The 24690-nt window shown below is 41.9% G+C and overlaps 1 protein-coding gene across 2 annotated transcripts in view; it reads right to left on the bottom strand.

Moving 5' to 3' along the window:
• The window catches only part of PLCB1 (phospholipase C beta 1), a 341583-nt gene that overhangs the window by 107024 nt on the left and 209869 nt on the right, over positions 1-24690 (bottom strand). For both annotated transcript variants that reach the window (XM_039569803.1, XM_039569804.1), the window contains exons 6-9: positions 23669-23722; positions 23051-23126; positions 17886-17986; positions 16349-16515 (exon numbers count right to left, since the gene is read on the bottom strand). In XM_039569803.1, the coding sequence (XP_039425737.1) occupies positions 16349-16515; positions 17886-17986; positions 23051-23126; positions 23669-23722 (398 nt within the window). The remainder of the gene's footprint in view (positions 1-16348; positions 16516-17885; positions 17987-23050; positions 23127-23668; positions 23723-24690) is intronic.

The raw sequence follows: 24690 nt of genomic DNA, 5'->3' as shown, positions 1-24690 counted from the left end.
ATGCTGCTGTCAAATTAGAAAGCTGAGTCCTATCCTCAGCTTAAATATCCCCATTGATCTCAGTGGAGCTGCTCTTATTACATCAGGAGGACTTCTGCTGTCAAGCCTTCTGCACAAAGTTGACTTTAGGGTGTCAATTTGTACATTTAGACTAAAAAGAAATCCGGTAGCCTATAACTGAAGATTATTGCTTAACTGAACAAATATGAGACATTTTTCTTTGCCTGATAGTTTTTGCTATTTTGTCTAGGTTTCATCTGTTGATTTACTCAACCACATATCTTTAGTTATTTCAGCTCCTGCCTACAGTAAAACAGATCTTCTGTATCTCTGACGTACATGTTTGGTGACTCCCAACAATGAGAATTTCATACCTCTTGTGCCCAACCCAAAATATTCTACACAGTCAGTTAAAGCAAAATCTCATTTGCCTGTTGATAGCATTGAAAAACTGAAGATTTCAGTTCTACTCCTGACTCTGCTACTCTTTCCTTTCAGGATCAATCCCTTTTTATACTAAAACATACAAACTTACACATATTTTCCTAGCATGTTAAAAGTAGCAGACAACCCTGCTCTTTTTTTTTTTTTTTTTGTTTTTTGTTTTTTGTTTTTTGTTTTTTGTTTTTTGTTTTTTTAAAGCTTGTAATCACATGATGCAAATATTGCATGTAAAGCATTTACTTAAAATCTGTGCTTGGACCTGACTTGCCTCTTGCTCAGAGAGGAAAAGATATAACAGTCTTAAGTGCAGATCCTCATTTTCATAACAACCCAAGGCTGGCAGCACTAAAAGAACTTATTCATATGACAAGAAAGGCAGTGACAATACAGAGCAATGCAGTTACCATTCATTCTTATGACAACAATTGTAAGATGGTTGGAAAGAAAAACATCAAGTCCATCCACTACTTTAAGGCTGTAATATGAGGGCAATCCACAGCTGGTTTGTTACAGGGAAACTAATCATCCAGAGATGAAGGCCCATGTACTTTCCTTTCCACAAGAAAAATGCAAGTAGGTGAAAATCAGGAAGAAAACCCCACCACTGAGGTTTTTCATGAAACTAAAGGTTTAGGAACAACTTTTCTACCGCATGAATCTACCAGAGAATGCCAACAGTACCAGGTGCTATAATGGAGTTAGCTTGACCTATAAACCACCTAAGAGAACACTCTGCACCAAGTATACTGGGACTAGGCAGAGCATGTGGTGTTTATCCATACCAAGTAAAACAACAGAGGAAAGAACAGTTAAGATCCGAACAGGACAGCTGCTACTTGCATTTTGTTATACAGATAGGCTGATTCATGCAGGTGTCACTTTCAAGGTTCTCAAAGTGTTCTGTGTGTTCAATCCTCAGAGTGTACCTCACAAACAGGGGCCTTGTTTTTCTGATGGAGACGGTCCTCCTGTGCATTGCCACTGGTATTATCATAAATCACAGCGAGCATTATTCACACGTATAATTAGGCAGCTTCTGAGTTACACACTTGCTTGAGCCCATGGCTCTGGAACGCTATTTCCCCTATCCCAATTAAGCAGTCAGCATTTCAGAAAGTGAAGCAATTAGCAAGTTCAATTACAGCCTATATTGCACCCGTGAGAGTTTGTCTGCAGAACGGAGATGGCAGATGTCAAAGGGGCTTTGTGTCCTGGATATTAAAAGAGTAGATTGTTTGTGACCAATGTCAATGATATTCTGAGGCCAACTGCAGAGAGGATGATCCTTGGTGGACAGTCATAAAAAAAAAATAGCCTCAATTAAGTGCTAAGATTTGTTCTCTGTTTCCTTAAACATATTACACATTTACACAGACACTGGCAAGAAAAAAGTAATATGTGATCAGTTGTTTCCATTACAGTTGTCATCTTTTATCTTGGATATATAATAGAAAGATTTAATGATGTGTTTAGGCATAAAAAGTCAGAGAGACAAGAGACACATAATGCAAACACACAGAGACATGACAAATTCACATTTTTTCCTTTCCTTTTTTTGGCTTTTTTAAATTAAAATTACCTTAGCCCTAAAATTTTGATGAAACTTCCAAAAATATCTAGTATGCTTTATATACTTCAAGTTGTAGAGTTAATTGGCTTGCCTTTTTCACTCACTACTGCCATGTTAAATTTGATCTGATGTCTCTTCTTGGGATGGAACTCACATCTGTATAAGCACAGCAGAAGGCATGTCAGCAGCTACAGCCCTCAGTGAGACCCTTCTCTCTGCAGGGCTTTTTTTCTTGCCAGCACAAGAAATTTTTTTTTTTTCCCCTTCAAACACCTCTTCTCTAATTTATCTGATTAATTCCAATTTCCCTCCCTATGGGGTCACACGGTAGTGCTTTACTAAAACACTTAAAATCAGCCAAACATAAAAATACCTCCTTTTTCCTGAGGTATCTGGCCAATTTAAATGTTCAACACAACTCACTCAAGTGCCACTGAGACACCTCCCGCTGAAGAAGGCAAGAGCTCCTCATCCTCCTCTCTCCCTCAGGCCTCTCCCTTTTCCCTTCTCACTTTGTCCACTTTCCCTCACACTGGACATTTTCCTCTCCCACTTTTCACATTTTTCTCTCACACACGGAACATTTTCCCTCATTGCACTTTCCCCTTCACTTTCAGAACCTTTTTCCCTTCACACTTTGTGCTTCTTTCCCCCACACTTCCCACTTTTCCTCTCCGTATTTTGCACTTTTCCTCTCCATATTTTGCACTTTTCCCTTCACGCTTTGCTCTATTTCCCCTTACACTTTCCATTTTTCCCTTACATTTTGCACTTTTCCCCTCACACTCTGCACTTTTCCTGCCTCGCTTTGCCCTTTTTCCCTCACACTTCACACTTTTCCCCTCACACTGTGCACTTCTTCCCCCCACACTGCACTTTTCCCCTCACTTTGCACTTTTTTCTGCACCATTGCCCTTTTTCTCTCACACTCTGCACTTTTTCCCCTCTCACTTTGCTTTTTCCCTCACACTTCACACATTTCCCCTCACACTTCGCACTTCTTCCCCACACTGTGCACTTTCCCCCTCACACTGCACTTTTCCCCTCACTTGGCATTTTTTTCTGCACCTTTGCCCTTTTTCTCTCACTCTGCACTTTTTCCCCTCTCACTTTCCATTTTCCTCCTCATATTTTGCACTTTCCTCCTCACACTTTGCACTTTTTCAATTGCATTCTTTCCTTTACACTTTGCCCTATCTCCCCTCACACTTTGCACTTTTCCCCACACTCTGCACTTCTCCTGCCTCTGCCCTTTTTTCCTCACACTTCACACTTTTCCCATTACTCTGCACTTTCTCCCCTCACACTTTGCACTTTTCCCCTCACTTTGCACTCTCTCTTTCTGCACTTCTGTTCTTTTTCTCTCATACTCCACACTTTTTTCCCCTCACACTTTGCACGTTTTTGACTCGATTCCCAAAGCACGCATAAGTGGCCAGCTAAAGTTTGGTGCCAGCCAAGTAAGTAACAGATCAATTTTAATGTTTTTAATGTGCATTGGAACGGGCCTGAAAAATACAAGTGTGGACGAGAAATATAAAAGTGTCTAATGTATTCTTAGTCACAGGCATTCTCAATATCTCAAGATTAGAAATGTGTAGCTGCACACTTGGGTAAAGATTATATAGACTTTGATCTAACTCTAGAAATGTACCTGAATTAAAAACTTTCAAGAGTTTGGAACGGCGCTGTAAATCTGGAAATGTCTCTCTATGCCTCTCTCTCCATTTGTACACATGTGCAGGAAAGTGTGAAGCAGTTTCTTAGCAAATGGTTCCACAGAACACCTCAAACTGCTGCTCCATACAACCTTCAGGGAGGTGAAATTCATGCAGAATCAAAAAGAACGACCACACTGGGAACCATGTGAAGTCACCCGTATTCGGCATTTTTACATTAAAATTTGGTAGGAAGGAGAAGTAATTTCCTACTAGAAGCGTAATACGTTGAGAGATTCTATTGAATTTCCTGACTGTGATCAGCTTTATTATATGAAATTTAGGAAGCGTTTGTGCAGGTTGATCTTTTTCTGCATCCCTGGCTCTACCTGATTGTTCCAAAATAGCTACAAGGGAGGGGAAAAAGAAGAAAAAAGGCATGAATGAAGAGGCAAGTTCTATGCATTTCACAATAATTCCTTATTAACTCCAGCTGCATCATCCCATACCTTTCAAGATCTATTACAATGGATCAAACACATGAATGTGTGAGAGAAGGAGACTTAGAGGTGACCTTATCACTCTCTACAACTTCCTGAAAGGAGGTTGTAGACAGGCGGGGGTTGGTCTCTTCCACCAGGCAGCAACTGGCAGAACAAGAGGACACTGTCTCAAGCTGTGTCAAGGAAGGTATAGGTTGGATATTAGGAAGAAGTTTTTCACAGAAAGAATAATAAAGTACTGGAATGGTCTACCCAGGGAGGTGGTAGAGTCACCGTCTCTGGATGTGTTTAACAAAAGACTGGACATGGCACTTGGTGCCCTCGTCTAGTTGAGGTGTTAGGACATGGGTTGGACTCGATATCTTGGAGGTCTCTTCCAACCTTGTTATTCTGTGATTCTGTTATGTTCCTGGTTCAGAGAAAACCACATAAAAATATAACTGTTGCTTTGTCCACAAGTATCAAGGCTCTTTTCTAGTCAACATTAGTCAGCTCTAAAAACAACAGAAGTCACTTCTGTTGTATTTTGTATTCTGTTTTATCCCAGGTCCTTTTTCCCGGAAGCAGTCTTCAGGCAAGTGACATACTTCTGGCAAATGATCTATTGAAAATTCACAGAATTTACAGGGGTAATAAAGTGAGTCCTCTTTTTTATGGTTCTTAGACCTTGTCAGGATTCATCAATCAAAATGTTTTCTTCTGCAGTTTATGTGATCTGGAATATCCCCATTCCTGGGAGATGGTGTCCACAGATTTACCATGAAGCAGGAATTCCAGCCAGCTGAAATGGTTGATAGGATAGACTGTACTTTGTGAATATACTTCTCAGAGGCTCCTGTATTTGAAGACTTACTGCGTTATCACAAGGCTGTTCTTAGTCCTGTTTGACCAAATCCAGAGAAACCAGCATATTTCTTGCACGGGGCGTGTAACAGCGCCAGGGGCAGACACAAGTAACAGCCTCATGGAAAACTGTTCCCATGCAGTTTCCAGAGCTGGAAAAAGCACAGGCTGCTTACGACACAGAAATACTTCTCCCGTTGCCTAATGAGACGCAGGTAACTCGACAAGATCCTGCTTTCCCAACCCTTTTAGCAGCCAGCATGACCAGCATGTTGCTCTGGATGTAGAAATGCTCCTGTGTCCCTGGGAGCTTGCCAGCTCCTCAACCTGAGGGTGTAAACAAACCCCCGCTTACTCAATACCTGCTGAAAGTTCAAAGGAGGGTCGAGCTTCCAAAAGAAGCTTCTCCCCCCGTTCAGTGCCCCCTGCAGAGGTCCAGGATCAAGACCAAAATATCAGTACTGCAGTAGTCTGGTGGAAATGTAAAAGTGAAGCTAACCCTGAGAACTTCTCCAACAGCTGCTTGATCTAAACTTCATCCCCTTATTTTGGCTGGTATGTTGGATGTGCAGCTACTTAATTTTCGCTGGGGTCTGCCCAGCCTGCTCCCAGGAGCCTTCCAGTCCTCTGAGAAAAGTCTTGGGACAGAAAACAAGAGAGGCACAGCAGCCAGCGGAAAAGACAACTTATGTTGCCACTTTTCTTTGCACTTCAGTCTTGCAACTTTAACAACAGCCTTCACTTGTCCCCTAAAAGTTGTGGATGTTTTGTATGACACTTAAAATGTGCATTCACTTGTACACAGTCAACAGGTTTGGCCACACGGATCTTAAACACTTCTTTCTGAATATTTGCAAACTTCATAGTGCTTTCCATTTGTTTACACCCGTGCTGTTATCCACTCAGTTATAATGTAGCTGGAAAGCACGATTGTGCCAAGAGTTGTTATTAAAGCAAAAAAAGAAAACAAACAAAAAAGGAAGTGAGACAATTAATTGGCACCTTTTATCTCCCAGTCAGCAGCACAGAATTACAATAGCATTTTGTCTGATGGTGAAATCAGGTCTATTCCAACGCAATCTGTAACAATAATCACATTTGCTGCAATCCCACACAACTGAGCAGTCCTCTCAACTCAAAGATAAGAATCCGACACGTAAAGCAGATACTTGATAATCCAGTGAGAGATCTGTAAATTGTGTCTCATTGGGAATTTTCTCTCACAAACCAGCACAGCAATTTACAGCTCATTAGGTATTAAAATTTCATGCACAGTGTGGAGTAGGATGCACATAGTCCTGGTGTGTCTCTTGACACTGGGCACACATTAGCTACTCTGTGCTTTCTAGCTTTGTGAGCCAGCAGAGAAGCTCACAAGATGAATTTCTATAAAATCACACGGTGTGGGACACAATGTGCCAGAGCCGCTCTGGTGGCACTTGCAGCATTTGCATCCTAGTGATTTGGGAAGTGATGCTGAAATCTGCTTGCCTTTCCAGACACATGTTCTATTACTATATTGCTATGGGGCAACTGGAATTTCTGTCTGTATTCAGTTTTGCAAACCAGGGCAGGACACAATTGTCCTGTTGCACTGTCCAAAGGAGATCCTCTTAATAGTGAAGTCATCACAAGGAGAGAATACGGTACAAGCTCAGCCCAGACTGAAAGGACCCCCAACCCTACAACTGGAGCACCAGACCTTACCCCAGGAATCTCAGTGCTGCTTTGCTTTAGAAAAAACACTGAGGGCCAAAGACTCTCAGGCCTCAGGTCAGGATCTGCAGATATATCAAAATATCAAAGTACCAACCACCATTTACACACCACATGCAGAAATTGTCATAGCTCCTCCATTTTAGCAGTTCTCTCAATGATCAGTAAGGGCAAAAATTCATACTAGCCAGACAGCCTTATCAAGTCAATAAGCAGAGGAACAGCAATATATCTGAATTACTACATCTGGATATCAGTAAAGCATTTAATGAAGTTTTAAATTCACATTTTTCCTAACTGGAAAAACTAATCTGCAAAAAAGCATAGATAGAAATAAACTGAGGTCAGCTTAAAAGATCAGGGTTTCTTTGAATTTGAAAGCTGAACTGCACAAAAAGTTCAGAGGCTGAACACTGATCAGCAGTAGGTCTAGTTTCATAAAGTCCTTAATAATGTGAAAAAGGAGAATCAACAACACAGGGTTTAAAGAACAGACAGTTCTCTGGTTGCTGTTAGCAAAACAAGAGGGTAAAGCTGTAACGAACCAGGTATGTGGGACACAAATCAAATGAGACCACACAAATAATAGTTCCAGCTACGTAGCTAATCACTAGAGCAAAGAAATACCCAAAATACAGAGGTGAATAGGGAAGAAGATGCCTAGAAATCTATCAGAAGCAGATGAGATGCAGAGAACAGCAATCCATCTGTATAAGAAACTGCATCAAAAAAGGTGCAGAAGAAAAAGGAATTAAACAGGTAATGAGATCAGAGTAAGCATTAGAAAACTTGGGGTGAGTGTCTGAAAAAGCTTGGCAGTGCTTCAACTAACTGTGCTAGGAAACAGTCATGCAGTGGATTTATTGGTTGTCTCATTGCTTAAATCCTTTAAAATCAAAGCAGGACAATATCCTGTTGTGTTCAAATCTTATTTCCGTTCTCTCAACTTGGAGGGAAACATAATAGATCTAATTCTGCCCTCAGTTACACTCACTCAAATACCTTCTGTAATTAGACAGTTACCTGGCCACAACCCAAAACAAGCTGTCTTTGGTAACATGTTCTTGAAACAGAAATGGAAAACCCAGTAAGAAAGGAACAGAGCAAGATTCCTTGCTCCAGCCTCGATGGGTGCAGTGTAATAAGACACAGGGAAATCTGAATGTGAACAGAGAATGGTAACTCTGATACAAGATCAGAATGAACGCTTACAGAATGACAAGCAGTCGGTGAGGGAAAACACGGGAAGGCAAACACGTTGTGCCTAAGGAGCCTACATGAAAGGGCTTGCTCAGTATCCGTCAATCCACGCGGAAATATCGCATGCCCAAGGACGCCGAGATCCAGAGCATTGAGCAGAGGAAGGCTCATCAACCAAGTAAAGCAGACTTCAGTATGTCTGAATCAGGAATGCTTGACATTCTAATGAAGCTATCGTATCCACTTCATCATCTGTACAAGTGCACAGAGAAAACCAAGAGTGGACACAATTATTTACCTTTTTTTGAGGGGGGGAGGGGGGCAAGAAAATATTTTCAGATGGAAAACCACTTCTCTGAAGTATCAAGATGAGGCACTGCAGCCCAAGACACTTAATTCACTCCAGGGAGGAAATATTTCCTACAAGCTTCCAGGCAAGCCATGCCAAACAGCAAATCTCCTACTTCAATCAGAATCAAAACTCTGGGAGCATTCCAAGGACACTGCCATCTCCAAAGAGAAAGGAAGATGGAGTGTCACCCGAGAAAAAAAACAGGTTTCCAAATCTCACTGGGGCCTGTAGGCACGAACCATCCAAGTTTAACAAGATCTTAAAGCCACTGTGTAATGTTGAGCATGGTATTTATTTACTATTTATTTACTAAATTTATTTTATTAGGAGTCACAGGCTTTTTCAGCCCTTTTCAAGTTCCCAGGAAGGAAGGGCTCTAACCCACAGGGGCTACACGGCCTATGAAAAGGATGTATTTTTTTTCCAGTAGTGGCAGAAAACAGCAAAACACACACTGAAGCAGGGAAGATTCTAAACACTCAACATTTTCTCTTCCTCAAAATTTATACCTTGGAAACACATTTATTTTGATGGATATTGATCTTTTAAATGTCTGCAACAGTTTTAAAACCTTCTGCTGTTACAATGCATGGTCACAGTTCAGGGATTCTGGTAAGCAGAGGTTTCATGGTAAGGAAAACAAGTCTTGGAACAGTTTCTAAAACTTTAGCAGGCAGATACATACAAACTTGAATAACAAGTAATTGTTAAGGAGTTGGGGAAAACCCCAAGCAACCAATCTCTCCTAGGTCTCAAGACTGAAGCAGGGTTTTACAGACATGAGCCCATTCTCTGCTCTTGACTTCTCAGCAGAGATGTAGTAGAAATTCTTTCTGACAGGATATCCCTTACAGGATATCAGAAGACAGTTCAGACTAAATCCACAAAACCACTACAAAATCACCTTCACACCAGTCCCTAGGTAGCAGTGGAATGAGCACTTTGCAACATGGCAGATTCCTAAGGCAGCTGAGTGGAAAGGATTTCAGTCAGACAGATAAAAACACCATTCATCCCAGCAATACTACAGTTATTTCTGACAGAAAGAGGGACACCACTGGAATATGTCACTGTCTTGCCAAACCTCTCAAAAACATCCTCTGTAGAATGCCTCAGAGTGATCCTGAGAGAAGGAATAATGTTAAATGCTGGCTTACTTCCAATTGCTAAGTTGCACTAGAAGACATCTAAGAATACATATTTTTTTCTGCTAAGTGATTCTTCTCTACATAAGCTATTAATGCACTTGCCAAAAAGACTGTCCTGTAGTATAATGGGAAGAGATAAGAGAAGAGTGTCAGTGTGCTGTGAAGTGGTGAAAAAAATCTGAAAGAGAAAAATCACAGGTGACATTTTTACTTCCAGAAACTCCTGCAGCTGAAAAAAGATTAATATTAAAGAGAAGTGAAAAAGAATAAAGGGGTGGCACTGCAAAGACAGTGCAAACAAACTGAAAAGAAGGGAATTTAGTCCCTTTAAAGGGCCTTCCTTATCTATTCTTTAAACTTGGTTCTACAGCTGCAGGCACTGCAGTGGACAATCCCTTTCATAAACAACTTGAGCTCTCTCTTAATAACAATTGCTTTTTCTGCCCTCTTTACTACCTCTGGTAGTCTGTGCCAGGACCATATTGTTAGGAAAGTCTTCCTAATTTCCAGCCTAAATTTATTCAAGGCCACTTGACCCCTCTGTGTTCTTGTGCCAACATTGTCCTTTAGTTTACCACTTCTTTCTGCCTCCCTAGCGTTTAACCCCGCTGTATTTATAGGCATATTCCAGCTAAAGGATATTGTTAGATGATTACATCTGACATTAGAAGGGAAACTTCCTCATATGGATGCTGCATTCCAGCAGTGCTCAGGCTCCAGCACTGCTGAGAGCCCTGCTCTGACAGATACCACACATCCCAAAACACTCAAGGATCAGGGCTGGCTCCTCAACTCCTGACTGTCTGTTGAGTTGAGCTGACCAGAGGATGAGGCAAACCCCAAAAATGACACACAAAAGGGGATGGCCCAATGGCAGCGAGCCCATTTGTGGCTCTTCTGCCACCAGTCCTAGATATTACCCAGTGGATCCCAGCAGCCTTCACTCCCTCTGTCCTCAGGGGCCCTCTGCAGCTGAAAGCACTACATTTGTACAAGTCATAACATGCCATGTTTGTCCAAACTTTATCTACATTTGTTTCCTTCAGCACTTGAGTCCAGGCTCCTCTATATTTTCAGAAGTAAACTTTATCTAACAATCATCTTCAAATAATAAATCCTGCATCTAAAATTGAATACTTCCCTGTGCTCCATGGAAGAGGCAGCAACAAGCACAAAAGAAACAGTTTTACTGTTAGACTAAGTTTTCTATTTATGGGCTCTGATAGTCTGAGGACAAGTCAAACACAATACAGGCACACAACTGCAGAAAAATACGTCTCCATAACCCCCATAAACACAGTATTGACGTAAGAGTCCCTTATCTCTGAGCAAAGGCTCCAGCTGGAGGGAACAAATCTCTAAAACCTCTGAAACCATGTTTGCTTTGTGGTCCTGTCACCCCAAGTTTTTCACCCATTTTCAGTGTTAGGACACAGGTCTGAAGGCTGCCTGCAGGGTTTGAGCACAGGGCCCAACAGGTGGTCCCTCTGGATTCCAGGTTGTGGGACAGGAGTCACTGGTGTGGTGACTTCCATGTTTGATAGTACAGGGCTGGGCTGGCTACAGAACGTGAATTATCACTATTAGTTTATGCTCTGCAGCTCTAAAGACACGAATTCCACAGTAAGTCTGGGCTGTTTCACATTCAGCACTGTTTCACTGATACCAGTGGAGCTATTCCTGGTATCAGATACCGGTTCCAAAATGGATTTCTGCAAAGCTCATGCTTCTTTCAAAGTCTCTGCATTATACACAGAAGACCACGAAACTTAACCTCCCTGGAACCCTAAATATATTTTTGGTATTTTCATTAACTTTACTGCCAACAGCAGTGTTCAGTGTTGCAAAATCCATTATCACTAGTCCACATCACTGTTTCAGTTGGTATAGTTCACAGAGATGACACACTTTACCTGTAAAGCAGATGCAAAAAATCCTTATAATTGAGGACTTTCCATTCCAGAAGATTTTTATATTTAGTTTTGCACTTGAGGTGCAATGTTCCAAATAACTGAAAGATCTGAAATTAATTTTACAGCTTAACTAGAAAAAACAACCTACAGTGTATTACAGAAATGTATTTTACACGCTCCTTTTGACGAACAGTTTCCATTAAGTTATTTATGCTGACACGTTATCCATACTAACATTTGGTGCACAAATAGAGATATATATGTGTATATATATACTTTTTAAAACAATTTTTTAAGAAGGCTTTCTGGTAAGCTACCCAACTTAGCACTCACTGTTGACAGCCTGGGCTAGACTACAACTTTGGTGTGGCTTAAACATTTTAAAAAGTAATAAATCAGTACTGGGATCCATTGTTCTGTCAATATTTGAGACGGAAACAGTGCAGAGAACTCTCCTCTTGTACAACTGGAATACTGGAAAACACTGACAATCCCAAAGTCAATGGGCTTTTGGGTAAGTAAGCTTACTTTCCAGTGTTACAGTTGGGAGGCCAAAGACTTTCAACTGTTTTGTAATACTTCCTACAAATGTTTCATGCCAGAAAGCCTGACCATTTGCCTGAATGATTTATACATCAGAATTTATGCTTTAAATATTATGAAGTATGTCTTAGAAGTAGAGCCATGGCTGCACAGTGCTTGTTTGTGCCATTAAAATCTGTTGCCTAGGAAATGACCCCCTTCTGCCATCAAAGAAATCCAATGTGTAATTATTCTTAAGCAGTTACTAAAAGGCAAATTTAATGCAGTGGGATGAAAATGTTTAAATTGCATAGAAGTTTAAAGGAGGAAAAACACATTTATGCTGGAGTGAATACTGCCTGGCGTTAGGGCTGCCATGGGAAAAACACATACAATAGATGCTGTATAAAATTAAATATCTCTTAATCTAATGATAATTGCTTAATTTATTTTATTACCTAAGAAAAACTCAGCAAAACGACTACCAATAGATGTGCACTGCAAAACAGAATTAATACTGGAATTCATGGGCAGAGTCAGGGAATCAGCTCCTCTACATTCCTTCTCAGTACATGTCTAACCAAAGCTGACACACAGAGAATAGAAACAGAGAAAATCTGGAAAAAGAAACACTGTGAAATATAGGACCAAAGTTCTTTTCCTCTGTGCAGATCTAAAGGTTTGGCCCTTTAAAATTAAATAAGCAGTGATAATATTTAAATAAATGCATCCTTAAGAGGGAAAAAAAAAATCAACATCTTTATGCCATTACTTAAAGCACTTTCACATTCTATTTTTAAATCTTCCACCACAAAAACCACTCTAAAAATAAAGGCTGATAATAAGCTAACCCTTGTACGGCTCCCTCCAAGGACAATGGCGGAAGCATGGATTTTATAGCTTCAGTTTTTTCACACCTCCTTTCCCTAGCAGACCTTGGTTTTGTGTTCTTCCCTGCTTTCATTTCTAGTCTGGTACATGGGTACAGCTCTTCTTGCATGCTTGGGATGTGGAAGTGACACAGGATGCCCCCAGAGCCAAGGCTGTGGCTCAGTGGTTTCCAGAGCACTTACCTGGTTTCAGAATGAAATGTTTAAACTGAGATATTGGGATTTGAGCTCTCAAAGCTCCTTCTGAACTCAGAAACTTTTAGAAATGAATTGCATCATTAAGTAGAGGAAGAACCAGCATGTTTCTGCAGAATGGGAGAAACGTATATACGGCAAAGTCTTCTCCAGCCCCCACAGCCCCCCAGCACACTTCTGCTGACAGGGAGAGACTGCTCAGCACTACCAGGGACTTCCTCCTGCTTCCACCTGATAAGGGAGCACGTTCTACAGTGAATTAATCTCCTTCACTGCATGACACAAAGCATTAATCACAGCAGCTTACCTGAACCACAATAAAACACTACTCCAGATGCTTAACCTATGCAGATGTCAAGCCCACCTATCTGCTGATTGTGCAGAAGTTCCACCATATCCCAGCAATAAATACACCTAAAATAAATCAGTTACAAGCAGGAACATGGGCAGCCTTTCTCTCAGAACTCTGGAACCTAAGGAACTTCACCAGCAACAACACCAATGTTAGACTTTACCAGGTACCTGAGGAGCTGCAAAAATTTAAAATATTATGGACAGCTCTTGCTTACTGTGTTCAAAATAGTGTAGTTGAGTAGCAACAGGGACAACAAAAGGGCTATGACGGTGACCAGAGCACTAATGAGATCCCAGAAGCATTTGAATAGTGTTGTGAAAGTCAAGAGACAGCACAACACCTTGCTAGAAATTCATTTATTTAGCTATGAGAGGATAATTAGAAGAGAATATTGCAGTACGGTGTATGTGCACAGACAATGAACTCAGGTGATGTCTTAGGTTTTAGCTTTTATATTTTTCAGATCCTGTATTGCCTAGTATGTAACTCTGAAACTTCATACAGCCTCTTAGCTACTGTTCTCACATTTTGGTTAGACATAACAAACTCTCTCTGGGCCTGGACTCAAGGACACTTTGTTGTCCCAGGTCCTGAAATATGTAAACTCAGACTCTGGACAGGAGGAGTAAACTTGGGGTAATTACATCACTAACTGAAATTATAATTGGAGAATTCACCCTGATATGCAAATGGACCAAACTTATAAAAGTGTGAAAAACCTGTGACCCAGCATCCACTTTGGGTGGAGGCCCTCAGAGACTTTTGACTGCCCAAGGTGCACCTTTGAAGGCCCTTCAAATACATACCTGCTTTTATTCATCTTGTCTAGCCTCTGTTTTCAGGTAGCCACTTCAAGGCATCACAGACAGGAAATAAGGAGGAACAATCATCAGATGAGTGAAGGTCTAGAACTGTCCAAATGGAGCAAGGAGTCAGGTGCTGTACACAGCTTCCACTTTATGAATTTGGATTTACATTTTCAAGGAAAAAAATCCCTGATTTTATTTAAAAGAATTTTTCAATGCATGAAATTTTATTTGCTAAGAAGCATGTGCAGCACACTTTCGGAAGTTGCCCAGGTACCTGTGTTCACGTTTCTGGCCAGAAACTGTCTGGAAATTTCACTTCAACAACCCCGGGAATTGCCCTTTCTGGCAGCAGGAAGCCTGGGTGATCATCCCTTTTACAGGACACCATATTAAAAGATTAAATCACTGTTTTAAAAGTGTGGTTCCATTTTGGTGACATTTTATAGACATGAAGCATTTTTGACGATTATTCTGTGAGTGTAGAAATGAATGCACACCTACACTTCATTGAATATACAGTGAATTGCATTCCCAACTCAGAGCAGATGTACAGAAAATATTGTGTCCCCATGTCATTCCTGATTAGCCAATTCCTGTCATTTTAAGGCAGTAAGCTTGGGATTTACACTGGAGTTGCTGCCAGTTGCTGCAACTCAGCTGCCAGACAGGGAGGTGGTGTCTTCAGCACAGAGGTGGTTCTCAGCTTGTGCCAGCTGGACCCCAGTGCACAAGTCTGAAAATGGAAAAAAAACCCCACAACAATCCCACAAAAGGAATTAACTCTCTGTGATCTGCCTTTCCCCTGTTCAAGTCAGCATTTTGGGAGAGAACTGATTCTTTAAGAGCAGGATAAATCACACCCAGGAAGAGAGGCACCTAGGAAAGGTAAACAGGGTAAAGCTGGAGGTGTCCCACAAATCCCATTGGAGGGTGGTAGCAAACACCACCACAGCATCCTTCTTCCTGGGCTCTGTTTCATGCTTCCTCCTTATTGCTAGTCAGAAGGTGATTCCATTTTGACTCTGGCACACCAGCACACCTCCTTCTAATAAATCCTTTATTTGGTTTATATGAAGTGCTAATATTTGGGTAACAAGAATGATCTTTTAGGTAACAGACTTTCCTGCTGTTGGTGAGAAATAAGGTAAGCACAGAGTACTGTTCTAATATTTGTACAGATGAGAAAGGAGGTCACAACGTGTTTCCATTGACTCAAGGTACTGTTCCTGTTGACGTCAGAAGATGGTTTGCATAAATATGGCAAAGAAGCAGGATTTAACCCTCCAGCAAAAGCTCTGGAAACACTCTGTTTGATTGGACTAGAAAAATAAGAAGACTTAAGGGAAAAATTAGAAGTGTTTGAGAGACAACACTGACCGTGACATCGATTTCCTTCAGGAAGACGTCAAGGTGCGAAGGCTTCCAGGGAGAAGTGAGGGACTGCCTTCAGTTAAGCTCTAGACTTTTGTGCCTTTTTTGATTCACAGTCTCTGGACCAAACAATCTTTTCCATATTAGACCTGTTTTGCAGGATACTCCCGTGCCTCTAAAATTTCTAAGGTGTAAGCACATTAAAACCTGGGCTAATCATTAGGAAGTGTGGATTGGAATAAAACAGGATGCAGACACAAACAGAATGCTATTTTTTAAGACTTGTGGTGGTAGCAAAAACCTGCAGAGATTTGTGCAGGAGTTCTTTCACTGGTTTTGGCAGAAAGCCCAGCTAAGTCACAACACTTGAGATGTTCAAAAGGGAATTTTCTGTGATTATAGCACGAAATACAGTGAGCTGATCTCACATCTTGCTTTGTATGCCACTTTATCCAAAAGCAGAGGGCTAGACTTAATAGTATCATTAAATGATAGAATTATCATGCTCTTAGTTCTGCTGTCCCTGGCTTTTTTCTTTCAATTTTACATTGTAGATGCTGGTAAACAGCCACTGTGATAGTCAGGTTTCTGCTGAGGGTCACATACCAGAGCAATTCTTCTGTCAATCACACACACTGCAAAGCAAACATGGAAACCAGCCCCATCCTTCCTAACCTGATACCAACCAAACACATTTAAAAATGCACCACATGACAGCTCACAGGCCTGTATGATCCAAAAAGCAGAGAGCTGGGAAAGCAATTGGATTTTGAACCAAATTTTGCTTTAGCATGTAGGATAACTGAGTTACTGTTTCAAATCAGGAACTGAGTACAGCAAGAGTGTGAAAACCACTGACCTTTCTTTGCTAGGTTGCTGTTGGGTTCGTACTTCTCAATCAGCACTTGAACTTGTTCTTGTTTGAGTGGTGGATAAAGGATCTCATTTAATCGTGGATCCCGTTGCTTCAAATTTATGAAGTCCATCATCTGATCCACAGTAAGGTAGGGTTTGCTCTTGGCACCACTGGAGAAAATTAAAGCAACAACAAAGTCATTTAAATACACTGCCTTGAAACCTTGTTCCATGTCTGAAACTTCCCAAGGAAATCAAAACAAGATTCAAACTGTCATACAACAAAAACATCACTCCACTGTGTCTCTGGACTAATTTATTTTGCCAAAGATTCTTCATCAGACATCTAGGAGGATCTTTGACAATGTTCAGCATTACAAGCATCAATAGAAGATTTAAAGCAATGCTAAAAGCCTTTCATTCCTCTGCATTCTTGAAATTCAGCTATTTTAAAAAGAGAAAACAACCGTGGAATTCACTCCCGAGCTTGCCACGAACACTGTTAGCATTCCTGGCCCAGCTATTTGGGTTTACTCCTGAATAACAGCAGCCCTGACTTCATTATTCTAGTAATTTGTGTGGGTCTTCTTTTTATAAACCTTCTAAAAGCTGCGAGGCCCTCTGTAATGCAAGCAAAAAGATGCCTATTCAGAGAGTCAGTAAAAGAGCTGAGTTTGGGTACAAGCTGTGCCCAGATGGAAATCCAGGAAGCCTCCGAGCCAGGTGATGAGCTCAGGGTTGTCTACAGCACTCAGGACTGGCCTAGTTCTGCTCTGCCAGGGAGCAATAGGGAAGCCTCTCTTGTGTGCAGTGAGAGCAAACTGGGACAGGGCTGTGCTCCTCTGAAACCCCAGCCTTAGAGACAGCAACTCCAAAAGGGGACTGTGAGCACGGCCGTGTTGCTACAATACATTCACCAATTGCTTTGGTGGTCGTGGGGTGTATTTTGGAAACTGCTTTCCTCTCATATTGCTCAACGTTCTGACTCCATTGATCAGGCTCTGCTGAAACTGGAAGTTCAAGGATTGCTGCAAGGGGTAGAAACACCAGCAGTTACAGAGCTCATAACTGAATGTATGAAATCAGTCGTAGCAGGCTGCTAATTTCATTTCACAGTGTGAATTCATCATACACAAATCCTAAAAGTTACTGCATTTTTTTGCAACTCCTAATTAAGCTTTCGGGGGTGCTTATACATATTCTCAAGCCTATTCCATGCTGTTATTGCTTATTATTCTTCTTTCTTTACTTTCTTAGAAGCCTAAACTATCCTGATCAATACAGAAAAACAAGACCTGGAAGTTCTGCTCCTCTAGGAACAAATTCCTTTAAAACTCAAGCCATCAGAAGTGTAGGTAAAAGCCTGGGAGAGAAGGAACCCTTGATCCAAGGTTAAATAACAGCTCTGCTTGACATCTAAATCTGTTACTAGCAAGCACTGCATGCTGCTATAGTATGAATAACCTACTTTGCCATCCCTGGCCCAGAAAATCAATGAATGGGAAAAAGAAATAAATAAACCAATGAGAGTCTTTCCTTACAACTCGGAAAAGATGTGGTCGATCTCAGGCCGAGGGCAGAGGTTGTTTAAGAACACTCTGTACACTTCTGGCGTGAAGTCGTCTTGAGGGATTGAATCATTCTGTGAAATGGGGAAAAAACGGTGAGAGAGAGATACAACACTTTTATATGTTCTTTGCAAACAGATCACTCACTTTTTGGCTGCTTTTGATTTCCTCGCTGCTATCTAGAGGAGCCCAGGTTCTGCAGGATTATAAATTCCCCCAAATAACAGAGCAGCTTAAAGAGTACATCCTTAAAAAACACATACGAACACATCTATCAGCTTCCATAAGGCACAGTTATCTCATCTCTGAGCACCTGTGAAGGAGGAGGAAGGGACAGCTCCCCATCTAACCCCCTCACCTACAGCAGAAATAGGTGTGTAAGTCCTGATGAAGCCTCTGAGCTCACCCCCAGCAGTGCTGAGCCTGTGTTTTTGAGCGAGCAGAACAGCAGCATCACAGAGGATGAGGATGTCACTCATCTTTCCAAAGCTGCCACACAAGTGGAGAACAAACTGGGTCACTGTGTCATTACTAATACACTTGTTCCCTGACAGCAGCAGCGATTTTGTCTTTTCCTTCCTGAAGATACATGTTCAAGATGCCACAATTCTGGGCAAGACTCAAGCAGCACAGCTTTTCCATCCATCTTTGTCCTAAACACTCAGTGTAACACATCTGGGAATCAGATTTCTTCTAGAGGAATTGATAAAAATGCTCTCCTGCAGAAGACATGCCGGGATTTTTCTTCCTTACATTTTCTACAATTTAGAGCAATTAAAATTTAGTCCAACTCCTAGATGAAAATTTCATCATCCTCACTACATTTTTCTCTGAAAAAAAATCAAATTACTGGAGGCAATTACTGGACTGGGTAAGCCCTTTACATGAAGCTTGAGAGTCCTTCATCCAAAGCTCTGACATGTGGTCCCTGGGAGCACCACGGGCCCACAGGATGCGTCTCCACACTCCCAAATACAATGAACTAGAGGAGGAAAATTGTGACTTGGGCACAAAGCTGTTTGCTGGGTAGGTCTCTGGAACCCGGCTGTCTCGGAAGCGAGCTGCTGCTGGGGCAATCAGTGCTTGTATTTATTCTGCCTGTTTAACACCGTTGCCAAGGGAACCAGAAGCATCCATTCAAGCCTTTGTCACACACAAGGAAACTTTTCTATATTTTTCCTGCTTTAGGTTACAATAAATAAATGATACCACAGGCGTCGCTTTGTTTCCTTTCATCTGAAACCCGCAGAGGCTCGAGACGGTTGTGTTCTGTGTTTCTGTCCACAAGAGCAGATTGACCAAGCTGGGCTGTTGCTCTCCTCTGCCTGGATAACCATCTCCAGACTCCAACATTCTAAGGTGAGCCCTCCTTTCTTTGGCAAACTGCAAGTGGCTGCAGGGTGAACTGGTTCAAAACTTCCCCAGCCAAAACCTCCCTGGGTATTTCACATGGGATTACTCCCTGAGCCAGGCAACTCGCCAATGGCACAGCTGCTAAATCCAGTGCAAGGGTGGATGGAGAAGTTGGGAAGCTGAAAGTAGAAGATGGAAATACCTCCTTTCAGTGACCCTGAACCTGCACCCACAACACTTCGATAAATCCGAGCTGTGGTGCTCTCAGTAAGGTTACCTGTGTTTTCCTTAAGGTTGGGATTCTCAAAGCTTGGGAATTTTCTGGTTAGAGCTGGCACCCCGCCCTCCCCTGCTCCCTCTGCTTATAACCCTGTCCAGCAGGATGCTGCTCCTCAGCCAAGGGCTTTTCAATGATTCTCTAATTACCACAGAACTACAGCCCCCCATCAAGCTACTCTTTTTTTGCTTTACGGGGATTTGAAGGTGCTCAGCTGAACAAATGTGGATCTCTTCCAATAACCTGAGACCCAGGCTCAGATTTGCCACTCAGATCCAATTAAGAGACCTCGGTTTGCCTCCCCCCATCTCCAAACACCCACTGCAAAGAGAATAACCAACATGAGCCTTCAGGCGTAAGTATACAGAACTTTTTAACAGGCATTTCCTACCAGTATTATAATCAGTGGGCTACAAAACACAAATATCTAGATGGGAGTTGAGAGCTGCCTCAGGCACAACCTCACATAACTATATTTGGCTTCCAAAAGCCTGTCTGCCCAAAGGGATTAAAATATGCTGCCCCCTTACTCAGCCTGGTCTGAGCCATCCCCATTTCAGAGGAACCACCCACACACCTTATGGGCTCATCTCCTTTTTGACACCAATGAACAAAGCACAAACCTCCTGTACCACACGAGAGCATCCCTCGCTTCCAGCCTGGCTTTATACTGGCATTCAATTTTATTCTGTGATTAAGACTCTCTACTAATTTCAAGCACTGTTGATTTATCATTTGCCTGGTAACCTGCCTGCTTTTATAACATCTGTATCCAGTCTGTTACACATTTGGCAGCACAAGAGCTAATTCAGATTATTTGTACAGACTGGACTCAAGAGCTGGTTATTTTATTTTAACAGTCAAACTCCCTGGTGCTTCATTGTGAACCTCAACATTAACTGGAAGGCAAAAACCAGTCTTAACAGCCAAAGGGGCAGCTAAAATAAACCTTTCAAATTCTATTTAAGGTACCTTTAACCAAACCCAGAAACCCCAAAAATATCCAACAATGACAAAAAGGCAACCCCACTCCCAGAAAGCAGACAAGATTTTTAATAAAAATCATAGGAGAATCAGATGGCAAACTCAGAAATTCATTGGCATATTTTAAAAGTTTGCTTAAACATTTATTTGAAGATTCCCCTGCTTTCAGATCTGCTGGATGACAACTGTTCCAAAAATCAAGGCTTGGTCCTGCAAGACTCTACACAGGCCAGTTCTGACCCAGAAAGAGAGAGATTAAATAAAGCTATTAATTAAGCTTTGAAAAAGTGCTTGACTTGAGGTCCATGGGTCATCCCACTGTGGTCATGCTCTGTTGCTCGGCTGAATCAGGGCTGGAGCGCTCAGCACTGCAGAGAATCCACCCTTATTAAGATCCTTAAATATGAAATAAAGGAATTATTTTCAGCAACTCTGAGGATTCTCTCTGGTGCTATTCCTCAGAATGAAAGCAATTATCCAGGCAGTGAGAACTCTTCCTCCTCTTGAACTAAATGCAGTGCCTGCATGTCATGCCACGAGGTCTCCCAGCAAACACATACACAGAGAATTCCCCGGAGAGCGGGGCTGAGGGATGGGGGTGTTTGTCCTGTCACAGAAAAGTCCACACAGGGACACTCTCCCCTGGCAGCTGTGCCCAGGTCACTGCAAAAGGCAGATGAGGGACTGTCCCAGGCTTGAAGATTCATTCCCAAGTTCCAAGAGTTGCAGCAAAACATCATGTGAAGCTCATGGCTAACAAGCTCTGTGTCTTCCCCGAGCAAGGAGAAGTGTGGAAACTCGAGGAGAAAATCTTTAGAGGACCTTCAAGAGGCATGAATATGAAGAACCAAAGAACCTAAACTGGTAATGTCCATGAGAGACTTTCATGAATTCTCTAATTCAGTGTTGTTTTGCTGAGCAAGACTCCCTGATATCCATGCCTTGCATGCTGCTGGAGTCTATTGTTGCTCCAAGGCTTTATGGGAACACCATTTGTCCTGCACTACAATAGGGCAGAGAAGCTGGAAGTTGAAGCTAAGAATTTCACTTGTTCAAATAAACAGGAACACAAAGGAAAAGAGCCGTACTTGAAGTTCTGCTTTTATTCCATTCTGTTACCTCCATGAGATTCAGTTTTGCCCTTCTGCAATATTTTTCAAAGATGATCAACACAGTTTTCTTTGGTGCATGCAGCGTATTTCTCTTTCGTCCCAAGCAAAGAAAGGATCTACTTTATACTCCGAATAATTTCCAAGATGGTATCCCAGCAACGAGCATCCAGCAGTGTGTATGTAAAACTGGCTCTACTTAGATAAATAGCAGAAAAAGGCTGCAGTTTCTTCCAAAGACCCAAATGATATTTAAATTTTCTTTTCAGAGACATGTAGTAAACGGAAGAAATAAATCAGCTAATTCAGAAAGCAGCATCTCAGATTTTTTTGCACGCCTTTTCTTGTATGCTGTCAATTAAATGGAAACTCATCTTTATTCTCTCCATGTTTCTAACCTCACAATATTACTTTAGGTAAGGTTATTACAGTATTTTATACCTACTTTGCCGGCATTCCTTGGAATTTTATGGAATTAAGCTCCCAAACCTACAAAGGAAAGTCTCTATGTAAGGGGTGTCTGAGGTTTGGCTGGTGAAGATTTTGCTCCGTTGTTCTTCTGGAGCTGCAGGAATGGGCTCTATTAAACCACTGGGGGAGCAAATGTTGAGGAAACCTCACAGCACAGAGTTTTGTATAAGTCGAGGGAGGGATCAGGAGATGCAGGCTCTCCTCTGCTACGGAACAGTTTTGCCCCACCTCCTGGACCCCTGAACATAGGAATTATCCTGCAAGAAGCTTTCCTGGGATTAAAACCCAGCTTGAGCAGGGAAGTGGGACAGTCCCACTGTGGTCTCTCCCAGCCTTACCTATTCTGTGATTCTGTGACTCCAGCGTTAACTGGAATCATATGCTTGAGCTCATTTCTTCTGAAAAAAAGCCTTCTTGAGGGTGAGGTACCATCCTGGAAATGCTCTGGGGGCTGAGGAGAGCTCCTGGATTAGCAGGATGCAATGGCTGCATCCCTGCAGTGCTAACAGCTTCCCACCACAGCATTTCAACATTGACTTCATGCACCTTTCACATAAGCCATGGTGGGTTTAGCCTGTCACTTATCTCCATCTGTAGATCATTAGCTACACCTTGGGCTAACACTGCTCTGAAATCATGCCTTGGAAATTGTGCAACAGTCACCTATTCTTAAAAAGCCTCACAGGATTCCTCCAGGACAGGTCACACAAACTCTGCGCCCTTTCTTTGAATCCTTTCAGGCTTCTTCCAGGTGCTCCTGGTCCCTGAACAACTTCAAATCAAAGGTACTCAGATGGGTATCAGGAACCTCTGTGTGGGAAAGCCAGAGCTGCTGCTGAGGACCCATCCAGCAGCAAAGCCAGCACAGCAGGATCAGCCTTGAACAAACTCAGTAGAGAGGAAACAGCACAAAATCCAAGCAGTGCTGATCTGCACATGCTTACCCTGGAAGAAGGAAGGTTACAGGCTTCTAACGCAGTCTCTACCCGTTTTCTGTCGGAGGAGAACAAGCGGTATATGCTGCAAAACGAGGACAAAACAGAGGGATTTGGCTTAAAGACATGCCTTGATGGCCCATGTGGCTCAAAGAGTGAGTATCTCTTAGCAGCCTATTATATCTTTAGCTATGTATTTCCATTTGCTGGCTGCTCAGTAACAGAGGGGAGTTAAAAAGTGCTCACAGTTTTAACTCGACCCCACACCAGCCCCTATCTCAGCAGGTATTTATTTCAGCTATCACTGGTCTCTTCATTCCACCAGTGACATGCAATTTCAATCTGTTTATCCTCCCAACAACACGTCCCTGAGATAAAGAAATTATGGTGGTTTTTTTTATTTTCACAAGTGGAAGGAACCAGGGCAGAGAGGCAGAATGTCTGTGCCCAAAGGGCATTTGAACAGAGACATCCTGAGTATCACTGGCCACTCTTTCCTGCAATACATGCTATAAACAGATGGTAAAATTATTCTTCTAGGCACAGGGGCCCCATGCTCATCCCAAGCATATATTCACACCCCAAAGTCAGCAGAGAGCACGTGGTAAGGAAGGGACCAGCACTTACTTCTTCAGAGGAATGCGCCCCTCTGGAGTCACCTGCAGCTTGAGTTTTGTGTAGCTGTGGAGAGAAAAGCATCCTGCTTTATTTTTACAGCATTTTGAAGTACCTCTCCACCTTTCTAGCTCAGGGCTAGTGCTCTGATCATGTGCAAGTTCCACTCAGCTCCTTCTCTCAGTATGAAAATCTGTTGGGATATCATTGCTGAGTAAAAACCTTCAACTGTCTGTCCTGAGGTAACTGTAAATGAGTTTTGCAGTAACATCATCTGGTAAAAAATGTGGCAACACTTAAATATTTAAGAGGATTTTTTGGTTTTTTGTTAAAAAACTCAGCTTTTTCACTTCACCCACTGGTCTGCCAAAAGAAGAAGAAGCTGCATGGTTCTAATAAACTTTCCTTTTCTTCCCAGCAGAAAATGCCATTAGCAACCACTTCAAAGACAAAGTGCATGCTAATACTAGAATAACTGGGATAGGAACATTTCCCCAAATCCTTGACTCCTCACATTCATCTTCTGGAAACTGAAGTCTTTCATGCTACTGTGTCACCGAACACATCTCCCAGCACTGAGGCAGATTAAAACAAAAAAGTCACAGCAGTTACTTAAAAAAAAAAAAAAAAAAAAAGAAGTTTCTTTTATTTTGCCTTCTGTTTTTTAAAAATTTTAACTATATTTTGGTCACATTGAGTGTTTTCCTCTACAGCCAAGGAAGTTAGAAATAACAGAAGATGGGGAAAAGCTTCTCAAGCTGTTTATTATTGTACTTCCAATGCTCCAAGGAACTGAATGTCATAAAGAAAAAACCCTTCACTCTGCTCTAATGCAATTTGTTTTTCTATTTCAACAAAAGGGTTCTGACAAGGACTCCAAGCAACCCTTTGCTTAGTACACTACATATAAGGGGAAATAATTTCATCTTCAAAGTCATAGATTTCTTAAGTGACTGCATCTGTGCAGGGGAGCTGGGAAATGTTACAGTTTCCAAGTGATTTATTAATTAGCGGAAAAAGACAGGAATGCCATG

This window comes from Corvus cornix, chromosome 3 (genome assembly GCF_000738735.6).
Source record: "Corvus cornix cornix isolate S_Up_H32 chromosome 3, ASM73873v5, whole genome shotgun sequence".
NCBI lineage: Eukaryota > Metazoa > Chordata > Aves > Passeriformes > Corvidae > Corvus > Corvus cornix.
The sequence above is the reverse complement of the archived record's forward strand: the minus strand, read 5'-3'. Positions and strand labels throughout refer to the sequence as shown.